General features: G+C 37.1%; 1 protein-coding gene across 1 annotated transcript in view; it reads right to left on the bottom strand.

Annotated features, from left to right (window-relative positions):
- Spag16 (sperm associated antigen 16) overlaps window positions 1-14215 on the bottom strand; it is an 864135-nt gene that overhangs the window by 713310 nt on the left and 136610 nt on the right. Inside the window, exon 10 of the mRNA XM_075951817.1 lies at window positions 3833-3960. Within this exon, the coding sequence (XP_075807932.1) occupies window positions 3833-3960 (128 nt within the window). The remainder of the gene's footprint in view (window positions 1-3832; window positions 3961-14215) is intronic.

Raw genomic sequence — 14215 nt, 5'->3', positions numbered from 1 at the left:
GTTAAAATAAAACAGTAAAAATGTTTTGATATATCTCTTTTTCTAGAAAAAGGATGCATAATTAGCATTTTCTGCACTTATACACAATCTAATTAATTATTTTAATATTCAACTATAAAGCAATTATCCTAGGTCATGACTCTCAAGAGGGAAAAACAGAGATTTTGGCCTAAATCATAGGTTATATGGTTTTATATTACTGGTAAATTGTATGCATAGCTCTAAAAAGAGAGGTTTTTCTTCTTTAAATTTTTTTCTTAAATAAGATGTGATTTGCTTATTGCTTTCATCTTAAAATAAATCAGATTCAAATCTTGTAATTCTTATGGTGTCTGAGCATTGTGTTGAAAGACCCTCAGAGTGGTCCTTCCCTCAGGAGGAGACCCCTGAACCCAAGGAACAGTCGAGACCACTGGCTGCAACGGCAAGAGGTTATTTATTGAGCGATGCACAGGTACCTGCAGGCATCAGAGTCTCTTTGGAAGACTTGCGAGTCCTCAGGCTGGGCAGGGGGTCTTTTATATGAAAATGGGCGGGCAGATCAGGCATACAGAAGTAGAAGCATGGTTACAGGAATCCCATTGGTCGGTTCGAATGAGGCAATGGGTTCAGTTGGGGACAAGTTCCTCGGGGACATGAAGATCTGATAATAAAAGCTGACTTGGCCCTATCTAGGGCACAGGTAGTTTTTCCCAGAACTGTTCGTTCCCCTCCTAGGCCTGGTGTCTGACCACAGACATCCTGTTTTGGCTGCCTAGGAGTACCAACTTTACCTTGAACTTACATTTGTTTGTGTGAAAGCTTTGCAAAATGGCATTACAGCAGGTAAGCTGGGGTCTTTCAGTGTGTGTGTCTGTCTGTCCATCTTTCTGTTTGTATCTGACAAAAACAAAGAGCAGAATTCCATACTTAGATGTGCTCAGATAGTGCCTATAAAGCAGATGAGTCTCATCATGGGTGCTCGGGAAAACACAGCAATTTTATTAGTATTTATTAGTATTCCAGTAGTAATGGCCTTTTCATATATTGTAAAGTTTAAAAACCTACAAACTATAGCTTAAGAACATTTTCCCACTGATACTAATTGACAAACAAAAGCAAAATTAATTCCTTATCATTAAGAAAATGTTCTTGCCTAAAGAAGCATAAAATCAAATCAATTAACCCTTTACTAAAGATATACTAAGTACCAAGACACTGTGTGTTTTATAACACGGAATTACAATAATAAGGCTATGCATTTATTTTCTGTGATACTGGGTACTGAACCAGGATGGTGCTGAATCTCTCAGAGTTGGAACAAGATGGGTTTCCAGGATGCCAGCTTGCTGCCTGTACTCTGGGATCTGAATTCTGGTTCTCAGAATTGCACAGGCAGAACTCTTAACCACTGTCCACCTCCCCAGTCCCCCAGCTCTAGGAAGAGAGAAACCCTTAGTCTTACTTTGAAATTTTATAACATGGGTAGTTAATGACTGGCAGTGAAAACCAGAATAAACAGGAAGAGCTGACAAAATGAAATAAATGGGAACCCCACAAACAGACAGCAGGAAGAACTGTGGTACCATGAGCAGAAATGACCAAACTGTCAACAATGCCAACAACCCCCTAAATCAGTAGTCCCCAAACAGCAACTTAACCTAAGTCACACTAAAAGATTAAACACCACTATTTCTTCTGGTTTACCTTTTCACTGCATAAGCCATAAAGACGGACCATTCTCTCCTAATAAAATGACTAGCAAAGATGGTGGAATTCCTCCCTGGGCTGCACTAGCAGTTACGGGGCAGCTGCCATGTAGAGGCTGGAAATAATATCAGCCGCAATCTGGGTTCTTGCATTTCTCTCTTTCTTTTCCTTTTTTCATTGAATAAAAAGTCTTCCTTTAACCTTCACTCAGTTTCTTAATTGACCAGTTCATTCTCTCCATAAATTGTGCCAACTGTGCTGAATACATCCAGTTGCTTGAGCTCCGTGGTCGCAGCCAGCTGCTACTGGACAGCCAATGCAGGTGACTATGAAGACTCAATGCGTTCATTACTAAATGTTTCTGTAAGCCAAGATTTGCTATTGTAATGTGATTAGCTATTAATTTAGGAGATAAAATATGAGGATGTGAAACAGAATTGCTATCAATGAAAACTAAATTATCATAAATAAGTAAGGAAATCATCCTCTGAGAGCCTGGTGTTCTCATTTTAGATTAAAGAAACCACAAATTAAAATTGTAGATGGTCAAAGCCTGGCGGTTGTCAAAGCTGTTGGTTGCTCTCCACAAACTGATGGTTGCCCTATTGCTGAAGACAAGGCTTACACAATTCCATGAACATGGAAAGTCAGACTGGTGCCCATCTAGAGCCTTCACTCCTATGGACTAGTGCTCATGGTCCTGGAAGGTACTCTGCATGCTACCAAAGGAGAAAGGTAAATGCCAACCCAACTATAAAGCCCTCAATCTCCAATGGTGATCTGTCTGCAAAATATGCTGGTTCAATGGTTGTGCAAAGTTTGTGGGAGTAACTAACCAACATTTGATTTGACTTCAGGTAGACTGCAAGAGATGGAACCCATGTTCTATACTGCTATGGTGACCAAGAACCTGGGACTAGATAGAACAAGGTCCTAGGGGAAAAACCAAACGCTACTCTTCTGTTAAAGGAATGTAAGAATAACATGACTCTAAATGACATTGTGCTGTACACATAGCACAGAGAGAGGAAAGCGCTGTATTATTCACTTTATATAGAACCTTAAGAGGAGAAGGTATCATTTTCATGATTCTCTTTAAATCGTAACTGAACTTTTCAACTCACTAACCTAAGGGCTTTATTCATGTCACTAAGATCATATTTATTATATATCTAAAGTAAGACATCATAGGCAACATTCTTCGTCCTAAGGTATAATCAAATATTATTCAATATATCTATAAATGTATATATTTATAGACATGTATACCACCTATAATTACAACCATCTAAATATCATACCATACCACATATCTTAAAAAGCAGAGGACATATTTCAAATGGAAAAGAGAAGAGTTAAAGGTAAAATATATTCAGTCATGACAGGAATAAGACATTAGTCTTGCTTAAGGAGAAATTTTCCTTTATATGATTTTATTCAAATCATTGGTTCTTGAAGAAAAATTACATATGCCTTAGATTATATTTCCAAATGCAAGAAAGGAATGCTATTTACCTAAGGTATAATTAAAATCCATGATTATCAAAAAAACTATTTAGTGAAGTTTAAGTATTTCACAAAGTTTTACGTTTCAGTTACAGAACACTGAACAAATATTTTCTCAAAAAACTTAACAGCCCTATCAATGTCCAAAGATACAAAATAAATACATTTTTCATAAATAAAAATTTTATATTTATGAACTAATTATATTTAATGAATTCAATGTAATACTCTTTTTCTTTAAATAGGTGTTACTATAGTTCATGGAATTATGACTTCAAAAAGAGCAAATTAAAAATTATATTACTAGAAAAATCTATATTGTTAGAATCAACAAAATAAATGAAATCTATAGTTTTCTCAGATATTGGGTTTAAAATAATCCTGGAAAACTCTCTTAAAACCATGTGTGTTATTTTAAGCTGGAACTATAACCTCAACAATAATAAATCACAATAATGTACTTAGTCTGCACTGCCACCAAGTGCCTAAATCAATTAATTTAAACAATTTTCTTTGCTGCAAATACCTATTTGCAAACAGGGTAAGAGTAAATCACATAAGCCATGACTAGTTAACACCACAGTTTAAACAGGACAATAAGATCTCAAAAGCACTGATAAAGCTTTAAGAATCCTACCAGCTCACTGGGAGTTCATGAAGTCTAAAAATGTTGTTTAACTTGTAGTCAAATTTTGCTGGACAAAGGTTTTCTTTGCAGGCACTCAAGTTTGGATCTGGTTGCATATCTTTGGGAAATTCTGAATCCTGCAGGACGTGGGGATGAAGAAAAAGATCTCTGTTAGATATGCACCACACTCCTGCAAACATTGATACTATCTTAATTTAACACTATGTCCTAACAAAAATATCATTATAGATGACTCTTATCACCCATCCCTCATATCCCACTGCAATTTTGAGAAAATATTCAAGCAAGACAAAATTCAGAATAAGGCACCTATTTGTTTTCATGGATGATTTAGCTCTGGGCTGCGTAAGTATTACAAATTACTTGAAAGCCTTCCCTTGTAGATTACTGTGAAGTACAACATAATCTTATATGATCTGTCAATTGTCATTCTTTGATAATCATTCAACCCTGACATCAATTGCATTTCAGCAATTAAAGCCTAAGGTTTTGTGAACCACATTTGTTCTCTGTAAACAATATGCCTACAAATATTTTCATTTGATATAATTTCTCTTGATAGCAGGCTAATTATGATTTTCTTAAATTCAAGGAAATGGGACTAACTTAAAGGTATTTGAAAATGGCAAAACATTTCTTCAACAGTCCTTCAAATCCCAAGCATTAGATCTCACATCTCCATTTGTTAGTTAACCTGCTCCCGGCCTCAAGCAAACTCTACAAGAAGAGAACCTCCTCAGTGAAGGCAAGTTAAAGACAGGCCCTCCAGATCTATAATGACTTACATATTACCTGTTTAAATCCATACACACAGGAAAGGAAATAATTCCATAGTAATTACTTTTTAGCATTTCCATTAGAAATTGAGGCATATATTTATTTTTGCACTCAGTTATTTATTCAAATTATATTTCTAAAATCCATACTGTACCAAATAATATTCTTGACATGGGAAAATTTATTAATGAACAAAGCTACTAACAACTGATGCCCTCATGGAGGTTAGAATCTAATGATTCCTCATATCATGAGAGCTAGAAAATATTAACCAACATCCATAGGTGGGATTATGTTTAGATGAACAAAGTAATATGTACATATATAGAAATTTTACACTATAATACTACACAGAATCAAATCAATTCTTGACTCACACCAAGCTATAGTTATTATTCACATTTTGGTTTAATTATTTAATTGCTTCCCCTTGGATTACATAATGTTGGGACCATAATTTTTTTCCTTTTGGAAATGATTTTGTTGTTGTTATTCTTTTTTGCTAAAAAATTGTGCAATATATTTTAATCATGTTTTCCTCTCCCAAATCCCTACAAGATTCTCACCACCATCCGATCCACTCAACTTTATGTTCTCTGCTACTACCTCAAAACAAGAAAACCAACAAACCAGAAACACACACACACAAAACACCAATACCAAAACCAAAACAAATAAAAAAGATCAGTAAGATAGAAAATGTGAAATAAAAGGCAAAATAAAAAAAAAGTCCACAACAATACCATTGAGTTTGTTTTGTGGTGACCAAATACTCCTGGGTATGGGAACTGTTCTAAACTGTAGTTGAAAGAGCCAGTGATACTCCAATGAAAAAAATGATTTCCCCTTTGCCAGCTGTCATTAACTACAGACAGGTTTTGGTTAGAGAGGGGTCCCTATGTCCACTTCTTCTCAGCTCAGGGACCCATCTGGCTTGAACTTGTGTAGATCTTGTGCATGCTTCCACAGTCTTTGTGAGTTCACATGTACAACAATCTCATTGCATATGGAAGACTCTGTTTCCTTGGAGTCATCCATCACCTCTGGCTCTTACATTCCTTCTGCCTTCTCTCCCATATAGATCCATGATTATAGAGGAAAGAGTCTGGGGAAGAAATTATATTTCAAAATGAGTGCTCCAAAGTCTCTTTCTCTGAACATCGTCCTTTTGTGGATTTCAGTGTTAATTCTACTATAAGTCAAGAGGTTTCTCTGATGATTGTGTGAATCACTGATTTATGGATATGACAACGTGACATAAGGAGTAATTTTATTGCTATGCTCCTTTAAAAGATGAATATGAATATATTTTCTTCAGGTCCATGAACTAGCTAATCTTAGGGTCTAGGCACCTTGAGCAATGCGAAGTATGGGTTCTGTATAACAGAGTGTGCAAAAAAAGTGGTTGGTTACTCCTGTAGCGTTTGTGCCACTACTGTACCAGTATATCTTGCAGGCATACCACCACTGTATAGTTTATACCTGTATACCCTTCAGTGCCATCAATGCTAGTCAGAAGGGCAACGCTTCTAGTTAAGCACCAGCTCTATTTCTTTGTGTTTGATGACACAGGTATCTTCAAATATAGGACCTTGCCATCAGGTTGTTGAAAGCAACTTGGAAATAACCTGTAATGTTTGGTAGTTTTTATTTGGCCCTTTGGCCAAAGCTCCCACATGATGCAAATTATTCCAGGGACTGGAAGTTTTACTTTGTGGCATAAAATGTCTAGTTGGAGCATTGTCTCCCCTGCTATTTGGTAACTTCATTTAGATATCTTTCATATATATATATATATATATATATATATATATATATATATATGCTTTAGGACACATGTGCAACTGTAGTTTATATAAAGATTTTCAAATGGCTGTTAGGTGTTAGCTGTCTTTTTCATGTTTCCTCTTTTACTCCTCTCTTCTATTTCCCTCCTTATTTAATCCCCTATTCTCGTTTTGTCTTTGTGTTACCATACAGCACTATATTCTTTCCCTCTTCCTTGGGGGTGGCTCTGCCACCCCATAGTCCCTTACTTAGTACCTAACCTCTATGTTTATTAAGATTATAGTACATATATGGAAATCTTAAAAGCTAACATTCACATATAAGAGAAAACAAACATTATTTATCACTGGAGGTCTCTATTGCCTCACTCAGGATGATATTTTTTCAACTTTATCCATTTACCTATGAATTTCATAATTTCATTTTTCTTTTTTCTTTTGTGAGCTAGCTCTTATAGACCAGGCTGGCCTCAAACTCAGAGAGATCCACCTACCTCTGTCTCCCGAGTGCTGGGATTAAAGGTTTGTACCACCACCGCCCAGCTTGTAATTTCATTTTTCTTAACAGCCTAGTAATATTCCAGTTTGTAAATATGCCACATTTTAATTACCCATTTATCAGTTGATGGATATCAAGGCTATTTCCAAGTTATCATGAATAAATTATGAATGGATATGGATGAAGATGAGTGACTGTCTTGGTAGCAGGATGCAGTTTGGAGAGGTGTATATTCAAGAATGTTATAGCTAGATCTTGTGCTACATTGATTCCCAGCTCTCTGAAGAACTATCACTTAGATTTCCTAACGAGAACCTTTTGGGTCCAGCCCCAAGGCCCTTTCAGGTTCCGAAAGGAAGCAACAGCCAACAACTGAAGGCAAGGGAATCGCTCATTCCATGCTTTTCCAATTCAGTACCTTTATTATTCTGCCGTGCTAAAAAAATTTCCGGTTTATATACACACACAATCAGCAAGTCTCTAGCAACAGCAAGGTTACAAGAATTTCTCAGGGTCTTAAAACAGATAAAAGCTGAACAAAACGACACTGTCAGTTTAATTTACGGCTCAAGGGAGGCGTGGCCAGGAAAGTCCTGGGGAAACTCTTAGAAGCAAAAAGATTGATTTATAGATCTTTAAATTCTAGGAAGAGGAAAGAGGGGGATTCGTGTGGTACATTTCTAAATGTGATTAGTTAGACTAGATGTTTGTTTGTGACTGACAAATGTAAAAGAAGAGTGCGAATGCATGGGCACTCTCTCGCCCACTGGAGCTGTGGCGCCTTCAAATGCCTCAGGGTAGCCATGGTGACCAACGTAAACTGCTGAAGATACAAGGAGCCTGTTCTGCATTAGCATTTTTGCCAATGTTAGCTGCCTAAGGGGGACCTCTCAGATCTAAGAATTACTTCTATCACCCAAAGCAGTTAGAACAAGGGGGATCTGTGGTTATATAATAAAAATCTGGGGCCTGACAATATCCGACCACTCTGGCCAAATGGCGCATTTGTTCCCATGGCGTCCATGTGAAAAGAATTACCTTTCTCCAGAACTGGTTAAATGGTCAATGGCTTTTTCCTGTTATCTCTCAGGGTTAAGACACAGGCAGTTAATTTCCCAGACTAAAATTCTGAATCAATAAAGTGAGTTGAGAGCAAATGAAGGGTATTAATAGCCTTTTCAAGTTAGAGCAGGGGCTAACTGAAGTTGGACTTTCCCAGGTCAACTGTGGGTGAATTAAGGACTCCCATTCTCCTTAGAAGTGACGACAATGAATGAACAAGCGCGACATGCCATACCCTTCTCCTGCTGCCTATCACTCAAGGTCCCAAATGTGATCTTTTTGGAAGACTCCTCTCCTGTCCAAATGCCCTGCCAACCAAAGATATTTGTGGGGAGCAGACTTCTAAGTTTATTTCAGGGAATGGAGCAGAGAACTGACGGAGGGGAGCAAAAGGTTTTTGACTGTGTGACTAACTTTCTTACCAGGGTGCCCCAGGGTGGGAATAATGTCAGCCAATAAACCAGAACATGTGAAAAATTGTGTCCATTAATTGATTAATACACTCTTGGGATGAGTCCCACTGAACAAGGAATTTACAGCAAGAATAGCCAGGCTTCCCAGCATCTTGCATCTGGGCTTGCCTCCATTAGAACTCACATTTCTGGTGGGCTGACCTTCTGATTTGTCAGCTGAAATCTCACCACATAATCCTGCAAACCGCAGCAATTTCCACAGCGGCTGTACAAGCTAGACCTCCCACCAGCAATGAATAAGTGTTTCCCTTTCCCTCCAATCTCGACAGCAGGGGCTCTCATTTGCTTTATTCATCTTAGCCATTCTGATGGGTGTAAGATGAAATCTCAAAGTAGTTTTTTTTTTTTTAATTCCCCTCATGGCTAAGCATGTTGATCATTTCTCTAAGACTTATAGTCTAAGTGTTTCTCAACCATTTGAGTTTCCTCTGTTAGGAATGCTCTGCTCAGATCACCAACCCCATTTTAAGATTGGATTGTGTTCTTGATGTTCAGCTCTCTCATTCTTTATATGTTTTAGATGTTATTTATGTACCAGATGTATAATTGGTAATGATATTTCCCACTCAGTAAGCTGTTTCTTTGCCTGAATGAGGGTCTCCTTTGTCATAGAGAATCATATTTGTTTTATGAAGCCTCGTTTATGAATTGTCCATCTAACTGTCTATAATATCAAAGTCTTTTCCTGTGCCAATGAGTTCAAATACGTTACACACCATCTTTTCTATCAGATTCAGAGCATCTGCTTTTCGGCTAATGTAATTGATCCATTTGGAGCTAAGTGTTGTGTAGAGTGATAGATAAGCATCTATATTCACCCAATTTTACCACAACAATTAACTGAATATCTTGTCTTATTTCCAGTGTGTATTTTGACTTCTTTGTCAAGAATCAGGTGTTCATAGGTGTATGGACTCATGTCTAGTTCTTCAGTTTGATTCTATTAATCAGCATTTCTGTTTTAATGTCAAGACAATTGTGTTTGTTATTACTATACTTCTATAATACAACTTGAAATCTGGGCTGGTAGATAGCTTTTGCAGTTGCTATAATATTCAAGACTGTTTTAGTTTTGACTGGTGAACTGATTGTGAAAATCCAGACACTACCAGATGTAAATACTAACCATTAGAGACAAAACTATCTCTCGTCCTACATGATGCTGTAACCGCATATGCTACCAACTGGGCACACTGTTCTACCTGCAGGTGTGCCTAGTTAGGAAACGTCCTTTGTACTTTACAAGATTGCTTATGCTTCTAGCAGTAGAGATCAGAAAGGCAATGACTACCATTGGAAAAGTTGGGGGACAAAAGAATGAAAAACAAACTAGTAATTAGTGTAATCAATTCTAAAACTTACAAAGTAAAAACTGATTATAAAATTGTTCATACAAACCATTAAAATTGTATAGATTACAAACACCCCTGGACTATTCTGGGCCATTTGTTTAAACAACATCAAATGGGTCACCATTTCTTCAAGGCACCGACTTCATATATCCTTCTCAGGACAAGAAATCCATCTGCAAGTAATGGTCTGCAGGAGAATCTTTTATGTTATTCCTTGTTGTGGGAGGCCGCTTGTTTGTTCCTGGCTGCTCGGCTCCAAAACAATCACACAGAAACTGTATTATTTGCAATACTGTTTGGCCAATGGTTTAAGAGTATCTCTAGCTAACTCTTGTATCCTAAACTAGCCCATCTCCATTAATCTGTGTATCACCACGTGGCTGTGGTTTACCAGGTAAAGTTCCAGCATCTGTCTCTGGTGGGTCTACATGGTGTCCCCTCTGACTCTGCCTCCTTTCTCCCAGCATTCAGTTGAGTTTTCCCCACCTACCTAAGTTCCTCCCTATCAACAAGCCAAGGCAGTTTCTTTATTCACCAATGGTATTCTCAGGATACAGAGGAGAATCCCACATCAATTCCCAGACCTTGTTTCCCAAAGAAGTCACATAACTCCCATAATTAGATATATTGTGTTTACATTTCATTCTATCTTGCAAATGTCCTTTTTTATTGTTTTCTTGACCCATTTTCAGTCAGCAGTGAGTTGTTCTGTTTCCATGAGTTTGTATATTTATTGATGTTTCTGTTGTTGTTAGTATCCACCTTTAATCTATGGTGGGTCAGATAGGATGCAGAGTATTATTTCAATGATCTTACATCTGTTAAGAGTTGCTTTGGGTTGTAGTGCATGCTCAGTGTTGTAGAAAGTGCCATGAGCTGCTGAGAAAGCATATACTTCTGTTTTTGGGTGAAATGTTCCAAAGGTGTCTGTTAGGTTCATTTGATTTACTGTAGTTTTTAACTCCAAAATTTCTCTGTTTAGTTTTTGTCTGGATGGCCTGTCTATTGAGGAGAGTGGAGTATTTACGTCATCTACTCTTACTGTATGAGAGGGACAAGGATGTCTTATTAATCCCGAAGTTTCTTTGTAACACTATCACGGTCATGTTTTCACACAACACGTAATTCAGTCTGTTTTGTAAGAATTATAGATGCCACATTTTGTATAATACTTTTGTCTCTTTCACAGTGCTCAATGCTATAAACAAAGCTTTCTGTCTATAAATATGTACCACATATATTATTTTTCTTAAAGCACAAATATACTTTCAGAAGCACAAATAATTCAAATGAAGCAAATATTTGACAAAAATATGAAAGTTTTTCATAGGTACATCTTCAGGACTATCCCAACTTTAACTTCTAATTATCATATAGTACTGTGTTAATAATGTGAATACATACATATCTACACAGAAAACATTTATATGCATCATTTTCATAAGCATTTCTCTGAAACTGCATAAAGCTAATAAAATTGAGCATTTACTGAAATATTACCAAATCCTATCACCTATTTCTAAGCCTGGTAGAAAATATAACAATAACGAAATAGATATTTGAAAGAATATTTACAAAAAAAAAACAAACAAAACAAGCCAACCCCTAGTTATTGTCAACATGCATGCACTCACAGAAACAAAACCCAAGACTCCAGTCACCCAGCCAGCATTTCAGGAGACAACAGCCAACAAATGGCCAGAAGGAATCAGTGAGGTTAATGGAAAATGCATGAATAAGAGCAATGCATGGAGGACAGAGGAAGGGTAGCTTCAAACTATTCTTTCAATCTACATAGGCACTGTCACATTAAAAACCATGGTTCCACTTCAGACCAAACTTGGTCTGAGTGACAACTTCAGAGTGAGGCCCCCTGTGTGAAGAAAAACTCAGGTCTGAAAATTCAGCCTCTCCTTAGCAATTCAGCTATCATGCACTGAAATGAGAGTTAGGCAAGCTGTTTAACTTGCCCTTAAGGTGTGCTTTACCAACTGTAAATGATGGCCAACATCTTCCCTGAGCGACACGTGGCATAATCCTTGTAAAGCAGGCATCGTGTGCTTGGTACCTAGTATGTTGTAAATAAGCATTCCCTTTCTCTGTTGTGGATGTCTGTGGCTCCTGATACCACTGAAGGCAATTCAAATGCTGTGGTTTAGGCTGCCACCTGGGGCCATGCTGGTGTGTGAGGGCCATGACTCCCAGGCAGGCTATCTCAGAGGAGTTTCAGTGAGCAAGCAGTGATGATGGTGTGCCAGAGGCCTCGATCCAGACCAGTAACTCTTGGCAATGAAAATTTTGTGGTGGGGCTGACTGGACAAAAGGGTATACTTGTGCCACGTCACAGCTCCAGACGCCACTAGCATGGGTGAAGAGTTGGCCAAGATGGAGGAACGAGGTGAGTTTTTGTTTGTCCGCTTATTTTTAATTAATTAACTAATTAATTAATTTGGGGGCAGGGCATGCTGCAGGAGGAGTGAGCTCATTGGACAGCCAGCAATAATCTCCAAGGAGGAGGAGAGACCTTGTCCCTATAAACAACGTAGGAGGTACCTTAGTTTTTCCTGTTGCTGTGATAAAATGCCCTGACAAAGTTAAACTAATGGAGAAAGTTTAATTTGGTTCAAAGTTCAAGCTTGTAGTCCAGTCTGGTAGAAAAGTGAAAGCAACAGAAACTCTGGGAGCTGGTCACGCTGCGTTCCCAACCAGAAATTGGAGCGTCCTGGTGCGCAGTTCCCTTTACTCATTACAAATTCCAGAATTCCATCCATGGCATGGTGCCACCCACAGCGGGGAGTTTGCACACCTCAACATAATTATGATAACCTCCTACAGGTGAGGCATCAAGAGCCTCATCTCCCGGATGATTATATCAAGGTGAAAATTAGCATTAGACCTCACAGATCTGGCCAGAGAAACAGTACTCAATCTAGACCTCTCATCTCCGTATTTGCATGGGCGTAAATGTATGCACACCTCACACACATGTGAACCTACACACATGAAGAATGCACTATTTAAAAGTTAGAGGAGGAATATGTAAATGAATATTAAAGCAGAGGTAAATAATAAAACTATCAGAGAGCATATACTTATCACTAATTGCAGATATTATAATTATGTTAACAGATGAGAGTTAGATTTGAGTTGATAATATATTATTAATAGTGCCCATGATTATGATGATAAGATAAAAATGGATCGGTGGATACACAGATGGGTGGGTAGGAAGATATAAGTCAAAAGGAAAATGGAATGATGACTTACTACTACAGATGATTAAATCTGATAAATGATAAAATTAAACTTCTCATATATAAAGAGAAAACTAAAGCTACAATATAAGTATATGCTATTAATTCTAGTGACAAGATAAAATGCTAAGTGAAACAATAATATAAAGTATTTGAATTACATTTTGATATTATATATAACAAATTTGATTAGTTTAACTATTTTGTAGACTCAGTCTGTCAAATGACTTTGTTTCAAATCTCACGAAAATTAATATGAATATTTAATTCAACTCAAACCAACATTTTAATATAAATTTTTGGCTTTTCTCTTATAAGTGTTGTGTTCAACAATCAATCACGGTGCGAAATGGTAGATCATTGGTCATTTACATGAATTTTTAAAAATTCATCAGTGAAAGATTAATGTTTTAAGGTATAATTTATTTAAAATGAATTAAATTGAGATAAATTTTAATGAGACATTTCTTTTCTTTTATTAATTCCCCTCATAGAAATATATTTACCAGAAATGAAAAAGTTTTGCTAAGGCTTCTGTGCCCTCATTATTTCCTTCATTGCTCAACTGGTCCATTACCTGCTGGCAAACCTCTCACATCACTCCTTAGGAATGACTGACAGCAGACATTATCAGCAAGACTTGCCTGAGCTAATTGACATTCACAGGCTAAGTTTGAAAATTACAGCGAGCCAGGAAAGGCGTTATTTATATATTGGTTTGCTCCCTTGACCTTTATGTTTGTTTACATTCTGAGGACTCTAGATTTTAGGAGAAAAGCAGTACATTCACAAAACGCTGTTTTCCCAAATGCAAGCATTTCGTGTTTAGTGCCACTAAACTCCTAATCATTCTTTAAAGTCTCTACTATATGTGGCATAAAATAAGGCTGTTTTATGTATTTTAAAGCTATCACCAAGACATCCCTCACACTGATTCATATCAAATTAGAATGAGGCAAAAAGATGCACAGAAATAAGTGGTCAGCCATAAACTATACTTGAAAACTCTACACCTTCATCGTATTTTAAAGTGTATTTCTAGACTTAATGGCCTATTTATTCTATAAACTAACAGAATGGAGACCCAAGATTTGCTTGATTTATAAACGTAGTGAATTATGCTAGATACATACTGAATATTTACAGCATTTTCATGAAAGGAATTAT

Source organism: Microtus pennsylvanicus, chromosome 17 (genome assembly GCF_037038515.1).
Source record: "Microtus pennsylvanicus isolate mMicPen1 chromosome 17, mMicPen1.hap1, whole genome shotgun sequence".
NCBI lineage: Eukaryota > Metazoa > Chordata > Mammalia > Rodentia > Cricetidae > Microtus > Microtus pennsylvanicus.
This window is presented reverse-complemented; position numbering and strand designations above follow the sequence as displayed.